We start from the raw sequence: 22,139 nt of genomic DNA, 5'->3' as shown, positions 1-22,139 counted from the left end.
GCCATTCATTATCTTTATGACTTCTTATGTCTTGAAAATCATCATTCCCTTGACCGGTCTGACCGTTTGAGTGCAATAATACAAATATCCTCCACAGTTACAGGTCTGTTATGAGCTGCAGTGATTACCAATTGGGAGGGACGTTCGCTCTTTAACATTGTCCATACAGTTTTTCATCTGATAGCCTCGACGGCGACCTTCATGTAGCGTTTCCTGGAGCACAGCCCTGCACAATGAGTCGTGCCTGGTGACGTATCAGAACAAAGCCAGCTTTCGTTTTTTGACTGACACAAAGAGGGGTTCTTGTGGGCCAATTATAGCACTTGGTCTTGTGCTTCCTGAAATGAAGGATACGCGGGGCATTATTCGGAGACACTTGTGTGCAAAGGCCTGTATCATGCATTTTGTGCCCGCGCAAAGCGTCCAGGTCAAGCAGCCAAACAGTACTATGGAGTCTACCAGGGATGTGTAGAGCCTTTAGTTGGTGGGAAAGCTGATGGAGATGCATGTCCACAACCTGCTCAGTCTGGATATCGCTTCGGTTGCCATGGCAATTCTTATTCGGACCTTAGTGGTACTGTTGCCATCCTTGGGTAGGGTTGCTGAAAAGTACTTGGAAGGTCCTCTGAATTATCTTCTTTAGGAAAAGGTTAAACAGTCCGTGGGAGCAGATATCCCTGACAGACGCTCATTGAAGTCTAAAAGAAGTCGACCATCTGCTCATTGAGAAGTATAGAAATGGATGCGTATCAATATCAATATCGAACCCTTTCGAGAAATGCATAGGTCTAAATGCCACGCGCGGTCGAACATTTTGTTAAAGTCGATCAAATTATGGAAGAGGTCGAATCGGTAATGCAGGTGTTTCTCAATGATAACTCTGCAGTTGAAGATATGTTTCACTGTGGCATCATCCATGCGTTCTTTAGTTCATACAGCATACGCGATTAAACAATAAATGCGTCAATGTCAAAATGCCAAAATGTTTGAAGCCGAATGACCAGCGGTCGCAGAACTTTTATCAAAGGGTTCCTAGCGTGACGGACATGTAACTATGTGCCCTTTGAAAGTTTTTTTTTGAGTTTATAGTATAAATCTGCAAAAAATATTTGTCCTTTTGCAAGCTTCAATCAGACCATCAACTGTTACAAAAAGGCAGATATATATGTCGTTACAGAAAAAATGGCGATGACCTGCACATTTGCACAGTGTTATATATATATATATTTGAACGCGTTCTGGCAATACTAAGTCTTAAAGGAATGTTTGTATGTTTTATTTATAACGATGACATGACAAAGTTAAACAATGCACGTACGATTTATGAGCATTTGTTAGTGTAATGTTTGGCATTATTGGAAGAAAGAAAGCCATATTGTTATGTTAAATAAGTTGTTTTTAATGTTATGGTATTGACCTATTACTCAGACTTTAAGTGATTTGGTAAACACGTATATAAACGAGTTAGTACACAGAACTGTACCTGTAATACTTAGGGATACATATTTTAACCACGTTATCTAGGATGATATTTCACCCCATTCAAAAACCTTAAATCCTTGAAAGAAGCGATTTAGCTCAAGTCACGAGGTCATTAAAGGTTATGTTTGTTTCGGTTGAAACAGTTGAAGTCATCCGAAAATGTAAATAATATATTTCGTGTCAACAGTGATGTCATTCATATGGTTTCTCGTCTGCATACTGCCGTCTACGGATAAGAATTCCTAAGGTGCAAATACGTATCTCAGATACGACTGAAATCATGTGAAGTCGAATAGTTTTCGAAAAATATAAATTAACGGTATAACAAGTTTGTTTTATTTAAATTGATTGATGTAACTGTAACAATGTATTGAAGACAACACAAAGATATCAATATAAATGCTCAAACAAATGAAACATAACAATTGCGAACCTTTTTTTATGATAAGACTAAAGGAATATCAATTCCCTTACAAATCGATGTGCACTTCCAACGCGCTATTACATGTAAAAACGCACACCAATGTGTTAAGTTACGGTAATTATAATCAAGAATGGAGTAATTATTATCAATGAATGGCAGTGAAGCGTACGTTGACATTGAAATAAATATACCGTCATGACTTATACAGTCTTACCAATGCGAAGCAGACAATTACGTGGTCAAATTAAGTGGCTAAAAATAGAGGAATGACCTTTAATTTTAATTGTTTAAAATACAAACATAAAGATTAACAAAACAAATTACATTTTATACAAAACAAAATACAAAAAGTCTAATAACGTTGCAAACATTGCTTATCTCAGTAGGCGCGCGTAAATCAATATCATTGTCATCATTAGAAATTTTGCCAACAAAGATAGAAGAGAATAATAACAAGTCATATTGAAAAGTATTGATTTTGATTGCAATGGAGCGTGTTTGTTTCTAATCACGCGGAAAACTCGTGTTGTGACAATTTAAATTATCTCTCGCACAATATCATAATCGTGTGAAGCAATAGGCTAATACGCGAACTGATAACTAGCAATTATTTGGGACATGCATGGGACTGAAAGAACATAACCTGCTCCTGTAATCAGATATCTGGTTATCGCTTGAGTTTGTTAAATACACAATTATGTCTGCTGCTTCCTTGTTGAAGGCAAAATGTTAACGTAAATTACAGGTGTAATAATGACTAGTTATGTCGGGAGAAATAAATACGTATCATGTTAACAAGGTGATTGCTTATTTAATGTGGCATCTAGGTAATGACGAACTGTATATAAAAAAGTCATCTGTCGATAGCCGCATAACAATTCCATGAACAATTGAGCCTTGCAATCACATAACGTTCTATAAAACTGCCAGCTGACTTAGTTCGTATTCTTTATCCATATTATATCTACAGACCAGGACATCCGGTTTCTAATTTTCAACGGCTCTGATGTCAGTGGGTTATACGGTGTATACTTTTTTCTGTCATAAACTGTATTATTTTACTTCCAACCTCTGAGTTTTTATGGTGAAACCATTCCATAAACAAATACTTAACATCGACCTGTTCGAAGAATTTCTTTCCTCCCATCATTGCCTTGAGCTCGTACGTTTCTATGTCCATTTTTATAAACACAGACTTATTTCTGAACAACGGCACTAAATCGTCTAGTAAAATGGCAACAGAGCTATTTGAATCACCTAACACTGTTGTGTTGGATACTCCGCTCACCATTTGAAGGCCGCCGATATTTCTGTTGTCCTCCTTAAATCCAACTGTTTCAGCTTTGTCAGAGAGCGCGTTCCAGATCAGCATTACCATTCCAGTAATATTTCCCTTCTGAAGTGACGTAGTCAGCATCTCAAGGTTCTTCCTGTTGGCATCAAGAGCGGTCACTAGTCGACCAAACTTAGCTACGGCAAGGGTATACACACCCACATTGCAGCCGAGGTCTAAGAATACTAAACGTGGGTCGTTTTGAAGTATGCTTAGCACTTTCTGTATGTTTCCAACTTCCCAATTTCCATTGGCTATTATAGTTCTAGAAACATGAATATCTATCGCAGGATCGTAAACACAAATGGGAGTGTTCTTGACTGATGGAATCCTCAGCGCAACGCATTTATGAATCTGCTTTGCACTGGAATAATCCACAGACGTGTCAAACACGCGCACACAGTTGTCATAGCCTGGCATACAACTTCTTGACGACGTAATAATAACACTCTTCTGCACAACTGAAACATTGACGCTTTTACTTGTCGCAATTGAGAACCCAGTGGACCTTAAAGGGGCCTTTTCACAGATTTTGGCATTTTTTAACTTATTCATTAAATGCTTTATATTGATAAATGTAAACATTGGATCGTAAAAGCTCCAGATAAAAATCAAGAATAAAATTAAAAAAAGGAAAAGAACATTGCCCGGAGCAGGTTTCGAACCAGTGACCCCTGGAGTCCTGCCAGAGTCCTGAAGTAAAAACGCTTTAGCCTACTGAGCTATTCCACCTAGTACACATACGCGACGTATTTTATACCTTATATAAGCAATCTTCGTAGTTTCACAAAATTTAACGACAAAAACAGAACTCTCCAAATTATTCAATCGTTTCGCGTTGCAACGCTTTATAATTTTTAGGTTTTAAAATCGTCAAAAGATGCATATAATGGCTATATTAGACCATGGTAAATGTTCAGTATTACTGTTTCCTCACAAATATCATAACTAAAACGAAAATTTGCGAATCTGAAACAACTTTTTTCAATTTTGTCAATTTACCAAAGCGTGAAAAGATCCCTTTAATTTGTATTTCAGTGCATTGAAAACAAGTATAAAAACTACAACACACGCACAGATTAAAATCAATGTAAATAATTTCCGTCTCATGTTTTTAGTATGAAACATTGCCACAATATACGAGTCGTGTGGTTTCTCGTTTCTAGTTAATGTAAAATTTATAAAACTCCGCTTGGGGCGTCTGTTATTAAGTTTAAGTGATCGACGGTTGGTAGAACATCCGATATGGTATAACTTCCTGTTAAAGATTATTTGTAAATTTACACTATACAGGCTATGCTTTTGCATGTTCTGAGTGGTTAACGGTTAATAACAAATTAGATAGGAAATACGCACTTGTTAAACACTGTCAGCACATTTAAACTGTAGAGGATATTTGATATCATAATAAGAAAAACCCTCATAAGAAGACCATTTTCTTTTCTTCAACAGTCAAGATCACACTGAGAGGTTTAAAGTCAAATTTTTCCACACAATAGCTTATGCAGACTGTTACTTGTCATTTATATATTTCAAATAATTAAAAACACAAATGGCATTCATGGGAATAATCACGTCCCTACCGCAAAGGTCAATGTCCGACTTGAAGGTCAATTATGAACTTTTGTCATAAAACATCTTGTTCGCACCGCTCATCATGTAATTTACCATGACCAACCACCATGAGTTGACAGCATATCGCGTGAATCATCCGTTTTCTACCTTCTACCTTCGCTGAGGTGTCACATGTCACATTTGACCATTAGATAGCTTGTTGGTTGCTTTATTGAGGCAATGTGATTGATTGGTTTTCTTAATTTAGAAAGTTTGGTTTCAAAACACGCATATTGTATCCAAATTTATAAGATGTTTTGGTACACAAGTATAGCCCTTTGGTGAGTTTTAAAGTGTTATATTCAATCTCTTAGTTACTGATGATCAGCTAACAGCAAAAAACCTGAACCAAGATTCTAAAATAGCGAAATAACAACACTTAACAAATACACATTGCATGATGAATGAGACAGTTACAGATGTGTATGAAAAAACTTGGAAATCTTCTTAACCCATTGATGCCTAGTATCTAGAAAAAAATCCTTGGCAAACAGCGTAGACCCAGATGAGACGCCACATGATGCGGCGTCTCATCAGGGTCTGCGCTGTTTGCTTAAAGGAATTTCTGTTAAAAAAATATTCTAAATATAGAAATTATTATACTAGACATCCCTAATTTTGGAAATAAATTGATCCAATTTAGAAGGATGGGAGAGTCCACTAGGCATAAAAGGGTTAATGTGACCTTTTTTTTCAACTGCTGGGAGCAAGGTTTACACACAAATGCCGTTTCGTCTAGTTGGTAGTAGTTTTTTTGTTATTTTAAAATTACATGATATACGAGAACAGAATAGTTCGGAAATGGGAAAAATTGAACTTTGAACCTCAAAGTGTGCCCTAAAGGAAGGATGAGGGTTCCACGCGCGACAAGTCATCTTATAACGGTAGTGATATGTGTTGAGATATTATAAAAGTGCACTATATTACACTGCGGGGAAGCTCCGACAAGATGTTTTATGGCAAACTGTATCATTTGACTTAGACCTTTGAGGTTTCGAGGCAGGTGTTTAATGCAACACTTCATACTTTTATATTCAAGTATTTGAATCGCATGATGAATGACAAAGTCACAGTCCGGACAAACTGTTTTATGACCGAATATGTTATTTGATTTTTAAGTTCAATCTTTGAGATAGGGAACCAGGTATTACGTGCAACACGCTATACTTTAATGGTGGTCATGGATTGGTAAGTGATATTATAACAAAGATATATAAACAGTCAAGACCAGCTGGGTCACGTTCAAGTCTAAACTTATGACGTATAACCCTTTTTAGTTTTGATTGTTGTTAATTTCATATGCAGTTGTTTTTTATACAGAAAAAGTGTTTTGTAATTTGACTCTCTTAAACAATTCAGTCCATTACGTTTTACATTTGTGAATAGTCATTCAAATGTAATAGTAATAGCCAGTGTTCGTGTATATTGTGCGTGATAGGATTAAATTGCATTAAATTGCCATTCATTATCTTTATGACTTCTTATGTCTTGAAAATCATCATTCCCTTGACCGGTCTGACCGTTTGAGTGCAATAATACAAATATCCTCCACAGTTACAGGTCTGTTATGAGCTGCAGTGATTACCAATTGGGAGGGACGTTCGCTCTTTAACATTGTCCATACAGTTTTTCATCTGATAGCCTCGACGGCGACCTTCATGTAGCGTTTCCTGGAGCACAGCCCTGCACAATGAGTCGTGCCTGGTGACGTATCAGAACAAAGCCAGCTTTCGTTTTTTGACTGACACAAAGAGGGGTTCTTGTGGGCCAATTATAGCACTTGGTCTTGTGCTTCCTGAAATGAAGGATACGCGGGGCATTATTCGGAGACACTTGTGTGCAAAGGCCTGTATCATGCATTTTGTGCCCGCGCAAAGCGTCCAGGTCAAGCAGCCAAACAGTACTATGGAGTCTACCAGGGATGTGTAGAGCCTTTAGTTGGTGGGAAAGCTGATGGAGATGCATGTCCACAACCTGCTCAGTCTGGATATCGCTTCGGTTGCCATGGCAATTCTTATTCGGACCTTAGTGGTACTGTTGCCATCCTTGGGTAGGGTTGCTGAAAAGTACTTGGAAGGTCCTCTGAATTATCTTCTTTAGGAAAAGGTTAAACAGTCCGTGGGAGCAGATATCCCTGACAGACGCTCATTGAAGTCTAAAAGAAGTCGACCATCTGCTCATTGAGAAGTATAGAAATGGATGCGTATCAATATCAATATCGAACCCTTTCGAGAAATGCATAGGTCTAAATGCCACGCGCGGTCGAACATTTTGTTAAAGTCGATCAAATTATGGAAGAGGTCGAATCGGTAATGCAGGTGTTTCTCAATGATAACTCTGCAGTTGAAGATATGTTTCACTGTGGCATCATCCATGCGTTCTTTAGTTCATACAGCATACGCGATTAAACAATAAATGCGTCAATGTCAAAATGCCAAAATGTTTGAAGCCGAATGACCAGCGGTCGCAGAACTTTTATCAAAGGGTTCCTAGCGTGACGGACATGTAACTATGTGCCCTTTGAAAGTTTTTTTTTTGAGTTTTGAGTTTATAGTATAAATCTGCAAAAAATATTTGTCCTTTTGCAAGCTTCAATCAGACCATCAACTGTTACAAAAAGGCAGATATATATGTCGTTACAGAAAAAATGGCGATGACCTGCACATTTGCACAGTGTTATATATATATATATTTGAACGCGTTCTGGCAATACTAAGTCTTAAAGGAATGTTTGTATGTTTTATTTATAACGATGACATGACAAAGTTAAACAATGCACGTACGATTTATGAGCATTTGTTAGTGTAATGTTTGGCATTATTGGAAGAAAGAAAGCCATATTGTTATGTTAAATAAGTTGTTTTTAATGTTATGGTATTGACCTATTACTCAGACTTTAAGTGATTTGGTAAACACGTATAAAAACGAGTTAGTACACAGAACTGTACCTGTAATACTTAGGGATACATATTTTAACCACGTTATCTAGGATGATATTTCACCCCATTCAAAAACCTTAAATCCTTGAAAGAAGCGATTTAGCTCAAGTCACGAGGTCATTAAAGGTTATGTTTGTTTCGGTTGAAACAGTTGAAGTCATCCGAAAATGTAAATAATATATTTCGTGTCAACAGTGATGTCATTCATATGGTTTCTCGTCTGCATACTGCCGTCTACGGATAAGAATTCCTAAGGTGCAAATACGTATCTCAGATACGACTGAAATCATGTGAAGTCGAATAGTTTTCGAAAAATATAAATTAACGGTATAACAAGTTTGTTTTATTTAAATTGATTTATGTAACTGTAACAATGTAATGAAGACAACACAAAGATATCAATATAAATGCTCAAACAAATGAAACATAACAATTGCGAACCTTTTTTTATGATAAGACTAAAGGAATATCAATTCCCTTACAAATCGATGTGCACTTCCAACGCGCTATTACATGTAAAAACGCACATCAATGTGTTAAGTTACGGTAATTATAATCAAGAATGGAGTAATTATTATCAATGAATGGCAGTGAAGCGTACGTTGACATTGAAATAAATATACCGTCATGACTTATACAGTCTTACCAATGCGAAGCAGACAATTACGTGGTCAAATTAAGTGGCTAAAAATAGAGGAATGACCTTTAATTTTAATTGTTTAAAATACAAACATAAAGATTAACAAAACAAATTACATTTTATACAAAACAAAATACAAAAAGTCTAATAACGTTGCAAACATTGCTTATCTCAGTAGGCGCGCGTAAATCAATATCATTGTCATCATTAGAAATTTTGCCAACAAAGATAGAAGAGAATAATAACAAGTCATATTGAAAAGTATTGATTTTGATTGCAATGGAGCGTGTTTGTTTCTAATCACGCGGAAAACTCGTGTTGTGACAGTTTAAATTATCTCTCGCACAATATCATAATCGTGTGAAGCAATAGGCTAATACGCGAACTGATAACTAGCAATTATTTGGGACATGCATGGGACTGAAAGAACATAACCTGCTCCTGTAATCAGATATCTGGTTATCGCTTGAGTTTGTTAAATACACAATTATGTCTGCTGCTTCCTTGTTGAAGGCAAAATGTTAACGTAAATTACAGGTGTAATAATGACTAGTTATGTCGGGAGAAATAAATACGTATCATGTTAACAAGGTGATTGCTTATTTAATGTGGCATCTAGGTAATGACGAACTGTATATAAAAAAGTCATCTGTCGATAGCCGCATAACAATTCCATGAACAATTGAGCCTTGCAATCACATAACGTTCTATAAAACTGCCAGCTGACTTAGTTCGTATTCTTTATCCATATTATATCTACAGACCAGGACATCCGGTTTCTAATTTTCAACGGCTCTGATGTCAGTGGGTTATACGGTGTATACTTTTTTTCTGTCATAAACTGTATTATTTTACTTCCAACCTCTGAGTTTTTATGGTGAAACCATTCCATAAACAAATACTTAACATCGACCTGTTCGAAGAATTTCTTTCCTCCCATCATTGCCTTGAGCTCGTACGTTTCTATGTCCATTTTTATAAACACAGACTTATTTCTGAACAACGGCACTAAATCGTCTAGTAAAATGGCAACAGAGCTATTTGAATCACCTAACACTGTTGTGTTGGATACTCCGCTCACCATTTGAAGGCCGCCGATATTTCTGTTGTCCTCCTTAAATCCAACTGTTTCAGCTTTGTCAGAGAGCGCGTTCCAGATCAGCATTACCATTCCAGTAATATTTCCCTTCTGAAGTGACGTAGTCAGCATCTCAAGGTTCTTCCTGTTGGCATCAAGAGCGGTCACTAGTCGACCAAACTTAGCTACGGCAAGGGTATACACACCCACATTGCAGCCGAGGTCTAAGAATACTAAACGTGGGTCGTTTTGAAGTATGCTTAGCACTTTCTGTATGTTTCCAACTTCCCAATTTCCATTGGCTATTATAGTTCTAGAAACATGAATATCTATCGCAGGATCGTAAACACAAATGGGAGTGTTCTTGACTGATGGAATCCTCAGCGCAACGCATTTATGAATCTGCTTTGCACTGGAATAATCCACAGACGTGTCAAACACGCGCACACAGTTGTCATAGCCTGGCATACAACTTCTTGACGACGTAATAATAACACTCTTCTGCACAACTGAAACATTGACGCTTTTACTTGTCGCAATTGAGAACCCAGTGGACCTTAATTTGTATTTCAGTGCATTGAAAACAAGTATAAAAACTACAACACACGCACAGATTAAAATCAATGTAAATAATTTCCGTCTCATGTTTTTAGTATGAAACATTGCCACAATATACGAGTCGTGTGGTTTCTCGTTTCTAGTTAATGTAAAATTTATAAAACTCCGCTTGGGGCGTCTGTTATTAAGTTTAAGTGATCGACGGTTGGTAGAACATCCGATATGGTATAACTTCCTGTTAAAGATTATTTGTAAATTTACACTATACAGGCTATGCTTTTGCATGTTCTGAGTGGTTAACGGTTAAAAACAAATTAGATAGGAAATACGCACTTGTTAAACACTGTCAGCACATTTAAACTGTAGAGGATATTTGATATCATAATAAGAAAAACCCTCATAAGAAGACCATTTTCTTTTCTTCAACAGTCAAGATCACACTGAGAGGTTTAAAGTCAAATTTTTCCACACAATAGCTTATGCAGACTGTTACTTGTCATTTATATATTTCAAATAATTAAAAACACAAATGGCATTCATGGGAATAATCACGTCCCTACCGCAAAGGTCAATGTCCGACTTGAAGGTCAATTATGAACTTTTGTCATAAAACATCTTGTTCGCACCGCTCATCATGTAATTTACCATGACCAACCACCATGAGTTGACAGCATATCGCGTGAATCATCCGTTTTATACCTTCTACCTTCGCTGAGGTGTCACATGTCACATTTGACCATTAGATAGCTTGTTGGTTGCTTTATTGAGGCAATGTGATTGATTGGTTTTCTTAATTTAGAAAGTTTGGTTTCAAAACACGCATATTGTATCCAAATTTATAAGATGTTTTGGTACACAAGTATAGCCCTTTGGTGAGTTTTAAAGTGTTATATTCAATCTCTTAGTTACTGATGATCAGCTAACAGCAAAAAACCTGAACCAAGATTCTAAAATAGCGAAATAACAACACTTAACAAATACACATTGCATGATGAATGAGACAGTTACAGATGTGTATGAAAAAACTTGGAAATCTTCTTAACCCATTGATGCCTAGTATCTAGAAAAAAATCCTTGGCAAACAGCGTAGACCCAGATGAGACGCCACATGATGCGGCGTCTCATCAGGGTCTGCGCTGTTTGCTTAAAGGAATTTCTGTTAAAAAAATATTCTAAATATAGAAATTATTATACTAGACATCCCTAATTTTGGAAATAAATTGATCCAATTTAGAAGGATGGGAGAGTCCACTAGGCATAAAAGGGTTAATGTGACCTTTTTTTTCAACTGCTGGGAGCAAGGTTTACACACAAATGCCGTTTCGTCTAGTTGGTAGTAGTTTTTTTGTTATTTTAAAATTACATGATATACGAGAACAGAATAGTTCGGAAATGGGAAAAATTGAACTTTGAACCTCAAAGTGTGCCCTAAAGGAAGGATGAGGGTTCCACGCGCGACAAGTCATCTTATAACGGTAGTGATATGTGTTGAGATATTATAAAAGTGCACTATATTACACTGCGGGGAAGCTCCGACAAGATGTTTTATGGCAAACTGTATCATTTGACTTAGACCTTTGAGGTTTCGAGGCAGGTGTTTAATGCAACACTTCATACTTTTATATTCAAGTATTTGAATCGCATGATGAATGACAAAGTCACAGTCCGGACAAACTGTTTTATGACCGAATATGTTATTTGATTTTTAAGTTCAATCTTTGAGATAGGGAACCAGGTATTACGTGCAACACGCTATACTTTAATGGTGGTCATGGATTGGTAAGTGATATTATAACAAAGATATATAAACAGTCAAGACCAGCTGGGTCACGTTCAAGTCTAAACTTATGACGTATAACCCTTTTTAGTTTTGATTGTTGTTAATTTCATATGCAGTTGTTTTTTATACAGAAAAAGTGTTTTGTAATTTGACTCTCTTAAACAATTCAGTCCATTACGTTTTACATTTGTGAATAGTCATTCAAATGTAATAGTAATAGCCAGTGTTCGTGTATATTGTGCGTGATAGGATTAAAAAAAACAGGGCAAATTTATGAAAATGTCGAAACGATATTTGTATGCACCAACAATGGTGCTCGCTTAAAACCAATGTCGAAATTAGAAAATAGGCTTTATGTACACATTATTTCCGTCGCAGCCATTCATTTCTATTTCTAGCCATCTATGGGCATATTTCTAGTTTTTGTTTATTTTGTTAAGTTATTATATGTTTTTATTTATTTATGCATTTATGTACTTGAACGACCTCTGTTTGTATAACAACACAATTTAGTGTTACGTCGAGAAAAAAAAAGTTATCATTGAGAAAAAAGAAAAAAACAAATTGTAAAATCAATGTAATTATATTGAAGACTTTAACCAGCTAAAACTAAGGTCGCCGTGGTGTAATGGATATGGTGTCCGCCTAGCGACTGGGAGGTCACGGGTTCGATCCCCGCTGTTGGAGCATTCTTTCGATTTCTCATGTAGACACCAAGTACTGGTTCTAGGCCCAGGAAACGGACTCGAGAGCATTTCAAATAAGTAGGAATTACTTTCTATGCAATCGAGCTAAAATAAATAGGTTTAAACTAAAACTAGTTTAACCTCAACAAACAAACACACATATCTGCTTGAAAACGGTCATTCAAGTTAAAGTGCTTCATTTGACAAGTAAACAGTAAAGCTGTGTAACATGGGTTAAATTTTATAGAATATTGCAGGTCTGAATGTGAAAAGTTTAGTTTTCGCTTGCATTATTGATAAATTGCATGCAATGTTCACAAGTCTATTATTACTGCGTCAGTTTTGAGTGCTAGGAAAATACGCTTCTTTGAAATTGGTCGAATCAATAGATTTATAGATCAACTAGCAACAATGATCGATAATGAGCACTGAATGTGGTTTACACTTTATCGACACAATAATGTCTGACCTGGCTGACATTTTACCGTTTGTTTAAAATATTTATGTCATTTCGAACAGTTCTTTTAACGTACTCACATTGTTTATAATTCTAATTTTAATTTATAATTTTTGCACGTATTCCATATTATATTCCGTAACCGGTATCCGGACAAACGGCACCCGTACAGTCGGAACCTAGTCTGTTAACAGACTGAATTTTTTTCTAATTTCACAATTACTTATTAAGATGTATTGCAATACAATATCAAAGCTCCTTTTCTCTTCTGGCTGAATTAGCATGCAATTATGCATTTTAAGCAGATAAGAAAACGTAAATATGTAAAGTATAAGTACAGTACAAGAAGTAGGAGAACGTTATCTTTATAAAAATGATTAAATAATAATGCAGGACTGTAAACAGTCTAATTGGAACCCTGTGTATTTTTTTTGCATTCGCGGACAATCGGCACACCGTAAATTTGTCGACCAAGACACTTGACACCCGATTTATTTTTAACACAGACAATCGGCACCCGATTAAAGGCGATTGATAAAGCCTCACAGCATAGTGTTGGACAAATTAGTCTAACCCGATAGTTCGTTTTTAAATGAGATGATTAATAGATCCCGTCAACAAACTTTGTTATCAAACTAATTTAAGTGTGGATTGATTAACGTTATCTGCTTATTGGTTTAATAACAAGGAGATATAATTTGTAAAGATTGTATAATAATTGATCAGATTCATGTAAATACTTACATTTGGTACCAAATTACTTACCGTAATATCTCTATGTTTTCGGACAATCTAAATTTTCGGACACCTCTTTTAGCCAACATTTTTTTTCCTGTACTATATTTTCGAATGTACGGGTTTTCGTCCATCAGTAACGACTCTAAATTTCGGAATTATATTTTACAGTGTTATTTTACAAGATTTCTGCCCTGTTTTCGTTTATCTGGGGACCCTTCGATCATTGAGTTTTACAACCGGGTTAATGTCATGGGAATATGAATGTCCTGGAGGCAATGGACCATTACGATTGCGTTATTGGTGGATTACCATGTATACCTGTAATAAATAACGATTTCAACCAAGATAATTTGAAATGATATCGTATTCAGTAAGCAGTATGGTTGCTTTATAACGTTTTTATATACGATTTTAGGTAGGACATTGCTTATAAGTGAATTTTAGTTGTTCGCGCTAGCGGACAACTAATGTAGAGGGAGTTTTGCAAGTTAATCTGCTCTTAACTACGCTAGGAACGATAACCACCGCATCTGCCTGTTTATTCTTCATCACTGGTACACTGCAGACAGCTAGTGTGTGCATGTTATCAATAGTGTTTAATAGCTTGTGTGACGATTTTGGCCAGTATAGTGTTAAACAGCTTGTGCGACGACATTGGCCAGTTTTTCATTGAAATCTGTACATTTTGGCTGCTTTCAGGGAAACGGGGCTTAATGCATGTCAAATAAGATAAGCCCGATTATCCTGTGCAATGCCCATTAGCTAATTAAGGACGACATTTTCTGATTTTATGGCGTTTTTCGTTTAAAGCGAGTCTCTGGTACGGGGATGAAAATTAATGCATATGCATTAAGCCTTGTTTTCTCAAAATGAAGCTTGAATAATCTTTTGTATTAATGATTTGAAACAAAAGAAGATAAACGTGATAATAACTTCAAAGTAACCTCGCTGACATGGCAAATAAACAAAATCACTTTTAAATAAAATAAACAACCAATGCGTTCTAAATTTGTACTTTGTGGCATTTGTTAGTAAACATCTAAAAGGGACCTTTTCACAGTTTGTCATTAAATGCTTAATATTGATAAATTTTATTATTTGATCTTAAAATATATATTAAAAAAAACAAGAATACAATTAAAGAAACAAAAAATGTTACCCTCAACTGGGTTCGAACCACTGACCCCTGGAATAAAAGTATATCGTTTAGACCACTCGGTCATCCTTGCTCATACAATGAGAGATATATTGTATACTTCATATGTATAAGCAATCATCGTAGTATGTAACAATATAACGACAACAACAGAACTATCCAAATTATTAAATCTTTTAATTTTGTCCATTTAACTAAAAGGTCTCTTTAATGAATTCATACTTGCAATGAGTTCAATACACTGTCAGATCTTACATCACGAATAAATTACAGATTAAGTGGTTGCCTGTTAGCATGGGGCCAGTAGATTCAAGCCCAGGAAACTCAATTTCAACAGTTAGTATCAGTTGGGCTCAAAAGCAGGGCTACTAGCTTTTTCAAAGTTTGAACAACTCAATCCACTTAAACATAGAATACAAATTGGCAACTGCGGATCAATTAGGCCTAGAAAATGATTCAATTCCGGCTCTCAACAAGTCTAATACATTAAATATATTTCATGTCGGCAAACTTGTTGCTAAAAAAATTAAAGAAAATAGATAACGATTTAGATAAAAATAGCACAACATGCACATGATTCTAGGCTTGTTATTCGTTAGCAAGGCAACCGAAATTCTAAAGAAGGTTGATCATTCAGTATACAATTGCGAAAAAAGAGACATATTATTTGTCTATGTCATTGTTATTTTGTCTATGTTATCCCTATAACATAAATATAGGGATAAACAGTTTACACGCATCTCGACCTGTATTTTAAGACACACTCTTTATAAATTTGAATGGGTTGTGTTCATTTCAAACTTGCGATATAAAAAGCTATAACATAATTTTGAATTCTGAGTTTCGATAATGCAATAGCGAACAACTTCAGTGACTTCAGCGCTTTTATTTTAAGTAGAGAAAGAAACGTACAACACAGTTCAATTATAGCACATTTAATTATTGGTTATATTTAAATATAATTAATTGACAAACAAACATAAAGTATCTGTCTCTAAATTTTCGGACACTCGTATTTAAAAAAATAACTCGTATGTAAACTGTCTGACATGAAAAAAAAAGATTTATTTTTAAATGTCCGAAAAATTAGAGTAATCACGGTATATCTAAATTTAATAGAATCATAAAATAATCAATGTTTACACTGTTAAAAGCTTTACAGTAGTAAATTTATCTTTAATATGGCAAATAATATGATTTATCAAATATTGCTTGTCAGAATAACATGTCTGTGATTTTGCTATTATTTAATGGACGTTTTATTTTCCAAAAACAGTTAAAAGTCACACAAATCATAAACACAAGAGTACATTATCATCTGTAAACGACAAAGTTAATAAGTGACTTATTTGTTGTCTCATACCATTTTGTAAATTCTAGATTATATGTAGACTTTTTGTGCTTTCATATTCTTCAATATTGAGTGAGACGCAAAGTTCCAAAGTGAATGCAATCGTACAGAGAGATCCAAGAACGACACGTATTCAAAATTAACATAAACCTTTCCTGCTTAACATTTGTCAAAATAATTTTGTCACCTGAGTGTGATGGTACATTTGCCATTAATCAATATTTAAGACATATCAATCCGGTCGATAAAGCTACTCACAGAATTAGATAGATCTAAATGATTTATTTAATCCACACTATATCCCCGGACCAGGACTTCCGATTTTCAATGTGCAGGGGGAATGACGTCTGTAATGGGTTGAACGGTCTATACCCTCTTTCAGTCATGAACTGTATAATCCTAGTCCCTACGTCATTGTCTTTGTGGTGGAACCATTCCATAAACAGAAACTTAATGTCAACCTCTTTAAAGAATATCTTTCCACCCAACATTGCTTTGAGTTCATACGTCTCTATGTCCATTTTAATAAACAAGGATTTGTTTCTGAACATAGGCACTAAATCGTCAAGAACAATAGAAACAGAGCTCTTTTCCTCACTGACCGCATCTGCATCGCTTACACCGCTCAACATTTGCAGGCCACCGATGTTTCTTAAGTCCTCCTTAAATCCAACGGTTTCAGCTTTGTCTGAGAGAGCATTCCATATCAGAGTAACCATGTTAGTAAGATTTCCCTTCCTAAGTGACGTTGTCAGCATCTCGAGATTCTTCCGGTTGGCATCTAGGGCGATGACCTTTCGACCTGTTTTTGCAATGGACAGAGTGTAAACACCAACGTTACATCCTAAATCTAAAAATAGTAGATTTGGATTGCGACGAAGAATCTCGATCACTGTCAATATGTTACCTCCTTCCCAATTTCCACCTGTAATTATGGATTTGGAAACATAGATATCTATCTTTGGATCGTACACACAGATCGGTGTGTTGGCAAGCGATGGTATACGCAGCGAAACGCATTTATGAATCTGCTTTACTTGGGAATAATCCACGGAAGTGTCAAAGATGCGAACACAGTTGCTGAACGAAGCCAAACATGTATGTTTGTACTTGTCCGTCCTCGGTGTAACTGGCGTACTTCTTACTTGACTTGTATTAAAATCATTATATTTTGAAACTTCACTGACATCTTGTTTTTCGTCTTTGGCCGACGACGACGAATCGATATATTTCGCGAACAGGGCACTGTTAAGGAAAGGTTTGTACATTACATGTAACGAAACGATTGTTGCACATGCTAATATAAACGCGAACACAAGTCGTTTTATAAATTTTGAGTAATTCATTTTAGTAGATCTTTTACGTCTACTATAAAGTAAGCCCGTCGTTATTTCATTGAACGAGGAAATATGAAACCAACGGTCTGGTTAATACAGTTCTTCTATTATGTATGTAAACCGATACCTGGTAAAACAGGCGGTCTGTGCATACAATCGACTTTCTGTTAACTGATACCATGCAATAGAGGCCAGTTCAATACATGTTGGTTTCAATGGTCTGCGCTACTGCACATTTACATTTTTTGTTCAGTTTTGCGCGAAGCAAAGATATCGTGCAGAATATAATTTTGAATTTAGATTGAGGGAATATACCAATGCATTATGCTTTTTACGCGGAGATTTATAATGCAATGGTGGTGGTGGTGGTGGTGGTAGTGGTGGTGGTTGTAGAGGTGGTGGTGGTGGTAGTAGTAGTAGTAGTAGTAGTAGTAGTAGTAGTAGTAGTAGTAGTAGTAGTAGTAGTAGTAGTAGTAGTAGTAGTAGTAGTAGTAGTAATAGTAGTAGTAGTAGTAGTAGTAGTAGTAGTAGTAGTAGTAGTGGTAGTAGTAGTAGTAGTAGTAGTAGTAGTAGTAGTAGTAGTAGTAGTAGTAGTAGTAGTAGTTAAAGTAGTAGTAGTTAAGTAGTAGTAGTAGTAGTAGTAGTAGTAGTAGTAGTAGTAGTAGTAGTAGTAGTAGTAGTAGTAGTAGTAGTCGTAGTAGTAGTAGTCGTAGTAGTAGTAGTAGTAGTAGTAGTCGTAGTAGTAGTAGTAGTAGTAGTAGTAGTAGTAGTAGTAGTAGTAGTCGTAGTAGTAGTAGTAGTAGTCGTAGTTGTAGTAGAAGCCGTAGTAGAAGTAGTAGTAGTAGTAGTCGTAGTCGTAGTAGTAGTAGTAGTAGTAGTAGTAGTAGTAGTAGTAGTAGTAGAAGTAGTAGAAGTAGCAGTTGTAGAAGTAGTAGTAGTAGAAGTAGTAGTAGTAGTACAGTGGAACCCCTATAAACCGGACAACCCCGGGACCGAGCGGAAATTCCGGTTTAGAGAGGATTCCGGTTTAGAGGGGACATTGACTATTTTACTTTCAGAAAGTCAATTACATAGCCGAATGTGGAAAAAACACTATCAGCTAGTGTTAATAGTTTATTTACATTTATCAGCAATATTAGTCAACACATCAGTCAAACAATGCACCCTGAATTTTTTTTATACATGTATGCATTTGTTAGGTGAATTTACTTTTTTCGCACGATATCCAAGATCGTCGATTGTCCTACCCCATATTTCTCTGACAGCATCTTAAGTGTAGGTTAAGGCAATATCTCTGACTCTTTTATCAATTTGATTTTGTCTTGTAGAGCCAATTCCACGCACATTCGCTTAGAGGAAGTTCGGAAATTTTTAGTATTAATTATCTTTATTACCAATTTGAAAATCTAAATGAATATCTTAATGCAACTGCTTCAATAACTCTGCAAATCACCATTTTATATGATACTAAATTAGCAATTGTAATTAACAACACAAAATTAAATAGCATTAAGATTATTAAAATTTAGCACGGCTAACTACATCAAAAAAAAACACATTGTTACTAAAGAACTCTATGTTTTTTATCAGTAATTATAATCAGTATTACCACCTCTATTGATCGATATGTACATCACAGGACAAGTATATTTAAATTGTTTTGCGATTTTTACAGTTTGCAATTTTTTCGACCACCTTTATTAATTTCACGCGTCTTTAATCCGCTATTCAAAACTTTTTGACACTAGGTTTAAGGTGCAATAAACAGGCCCTGAGCGGTTTAGAGAGGTACAATTACGTATGGAATGACACAATTTTGATCCAAAGAATGACCGGTATTCGGAATTTACGGGATCCCGGTCTTGAGGAGATATTTAACGCATGGTTTTATAGGGGAAAACGTAGTAGTAGTAGTAGTAGTAGTAATAGTAGAAGTAGTAGTAGTAGTAGTAATAGTAGTAGTAGTAGTAGTAGTAGTAGTAGTAGTAGTAGTAGTAGTAGTAGTAGTAGTAGTAGTAGTAGTAGTAGTAGTAGTACTAGTACAAGTAGTAGTAGTAGTAGTAGTAGTAGTAGTAGTAGTAGTGGTAGTCGTAGTAGTAGTAGTCGTAGTAGTAGTAGAAGTAGTAGTAGTAGTAGTAGTAGTAGTAGTAGTAGTAGTAGTAGTAGTAGTAGTAGTAGTAGTAGTAGTAGTAGTAGTAGTAGTAGTAGTAGTAGTAGTAGTAGTAGTAGTAGTAGTTGTAGTAGTAGTAGTAGTAGTAGTAGTAGTAGTAGTAGTAGTAGTAGTAGTAGTAGTAGTAGTAGTAGTAGTAGTAGTAGTAGTAGTAGTAGTAGTAGTAGTAGTAGTAGTAGTAGTAGTAGTAGTAGTAGTAGTAGTAGTAAGTAGTAGTAGTAGTAGTAGTAGTAGTAGTAGTAGTAGTAGTAGTAGTAGTAGTAGTAGTAGTAGTAGTAGTAGTAGTAGTAGTAGTAGTAGTAGTAATTGTAGAAGTAGTAGTAGTAATTTGAGTTGTAAAAGTGGTCCTAGAAGTAGCAGTAGTAGTAGCTGTAGTAGTAGAAGTAGTAGTAGTAGTAGTAGCAGTAGTAGTAGTAGTAGTAGTAGTAGTAGTAGTAGTAGTAGTAGTAGTAGTAGTAGTAGTAGTAGTAGTAGTAGTAGTAGTAGTAGTAGTAGTAGTAGTAGTAGTAGTAGTAGTAGCTGTTGTAGTCAAGCCGGTGTAATTAATGCAATACAAGGCGTATGTGGCTACATGTTTATTCCATATTGTCTTAAGTTACAAGTGTCCAACAAACTGTATAGCATATTCATTTATAAAGACAACTCTTATGGATAGAGTGAGGTATTATACTGTGATGTCCCTTTGATTATTGATTCGGTTATGGAACATCTCCCATCTTTTCAAATAAATGTTTTCTTGTTAAAATATTTTCCTGTATCTATGTATAAACCGTTAATTGGCGGAGCACTGGTGATTAATCTAACACATTGATGGATAATGTTAACATCCTGATAAAACTTTTCAAGTTCTTTCGTAAATGACACATATTGTTGCGTTGTTCTATTTTATCTAAACTTTCTTGATATCCAATTTACACTGAAGAAATATAATCAATAATGTAACTTCCTCACGGAATAAGAAATACCTTGAAACTTGGCTAATAACACAAGTTAATTTACCCAATTTCTTAACACTTTGATACCTTCACAAAATAATTGCAGCATGATGATGAGAATATTATGGCTTGCGTACATATAATACAAATACTAGTGTATTATTACAAAAACACGCACACACAATATTAAACACAAACATTATAAAATCAAATTACAGTTATTTCACATGTCTATTCTCTGAGGTGGTATGACTGTTCTGCCCGATCTAGTGACATATTGTTTCCCTGCCTGTATTCGGCTGCTACTATGTTTTGGTACCGATGCTTGTTGTTGTTGTTGCTGCTGCTGTTGTTGTTGTATGTCATTATTTGGGATATTGTTTGGATTGTCCCTGATATGTAGTGAGAAGTGTGGATCGAAAAAATGCAATGGTTTTTCATTTGTTTTTAACAAATGACCACGATTTCGTCTATAAACAACACCATCTTCAGTTTCAACAATATATGACATGTCATGTATTTGCTTTCTTACAATAGCAGGTTTCCAACGTTTAGCTTGTTTTATTCTGACAGTTTCTCCCTGTGATAAATGTTTAAGTGATTTTGCGTGTTTGTCGTATATTGCCTTTTAAATATTTAGTGATTTTGACATCTTATCTTTGATCTGTTTGTGATTTTGTACTTTTTGCTCTATACGTTTTTGTGTTACTGGCTACAAGAACGTACTACGCTCTTATGTTTCGCGCAACGACGCCACATGCATTTACGCGTTTTTCGTCATATTATAGACGTCATAACGTTCATTGATACAAATAATATTTGTACAAAATTTGTTAACAACATCACAATGCTAGGACCGATAATGAGGACCGTGCCGCGATTAACGTCTGGCACCGAGATCTGCAACCAAGTATCCGGGGACTGATGTGCACGAAGACGGTGGACGTACGGGCGTTTCATCGACCGGACGTGTAGGTGTTTCGGACTTATCTGCGCGCACGAGTGTGACGAACCCGATGGCAAAAGCGTCTACATCCGGGGACCATGGCCAGCGTTACTTACGGTCGATACAGCAGTCTACGCACAACAACTCAGCACTAGCGATAAACTCTACTTGCGACGTCAGCGGTACGTTTTCAACGCATAACATAGACAGTACATTTTATAGACTGGCTAATACATTACAAGAAGGCTTTCATTTGCCTAAACCTGAACTGTTGACATTTAGTGGCAGATCTATTGATTGTTGCAAGTTCATTAAGAATTTTAAGACAAATCTAGAATGTAAAGTGTATGATGATAGGCTAAGATTGAGCTACCTTATATAATACTGTGTGGGTGAGGGCAAATGTAGTATTGAAGATTGTGTTTTGTTAGAACCTACTGAGAGATATAGACGTGCGAGAGATAATTTCGATACGGCAAACCGCATATCATTTCTAGGTCTTACATCGATAAGCT

At 35.8% G+C, this 22,139-nt stretch overlaps 2 protein-coding genes across 7 annotated transcripts in view; both read right to left on the bottom strand.

Annotated features, from left to right (window-relative positions):
• Window positions 1–22,139, bottom strand: part of LOC127855578 (uncharacterized) — a 246,130-nt gene that overhangs the window by 12,950 nt on the left and 211,041 nt on the right. The window lies entirely within an intron of this gene.
• LOC127855576 (uncharacterized) lies at window positions 1,796–10,355 on the bottom strand. 6 transcript variants are annotated; one of them, XR_008037592.1, is made up of 2 exons: window positions 8,234–10,329; window positions 1,796–1,915 (listed from the first exon to the last, which is right to left on the bottom strand). XR_008037592.1 is itself a non-coding variant. In XM_052391308.1 (2 exons), exons 1-2 carry the CDS (start codon window positions 10,351–10,353, stop codon window positions 2,916–2,918), a joined length of 1,017 nt encoding a protein of 338 aa, XP_052247268.1. In that variant the 5' UTR covers window positions 10,354–10,355; the 3' UTR covers window positions 1,796–2,915. The 6 variants fall into 6 exon arrangements, 3 of the variants coding, with proteins under 3 accessions (XP_052247268.1, XP_052247267.1, XP_052247266.1); XR_008037593.1 differs by lacking the exon at window positions 8,234–10,329 and adding an exon at window positions 4,242–4,598 and having other exon boundaries at window positions 1,796–3,700; XR_008037594.1 differs by lacking the exon at window positions 8,234–10,329 and adding an exon at window positions 4,312–4,598 and having other exon boundaries at window positions 1,796–3,700.

Source organism: Dreissena polymorpha, chromosome 13 (genome assembly GCF_020536995.1).
Source record: "Dreissena polymorpha isolate Duluth1 chromosome 13, UMN_Dpol_1.0, whole genome shotgun sequence".
NCBI lineage: Eukaryota > Metazoa > Mollusca > Bivalvia > Myida > Dreissenidae > Dreissena > Dreissena polymorpha.
Note: the sequence above shows the minus strand (reverse complement) of the source record. Positions and strands in the feature narration are given on the sequence as shown.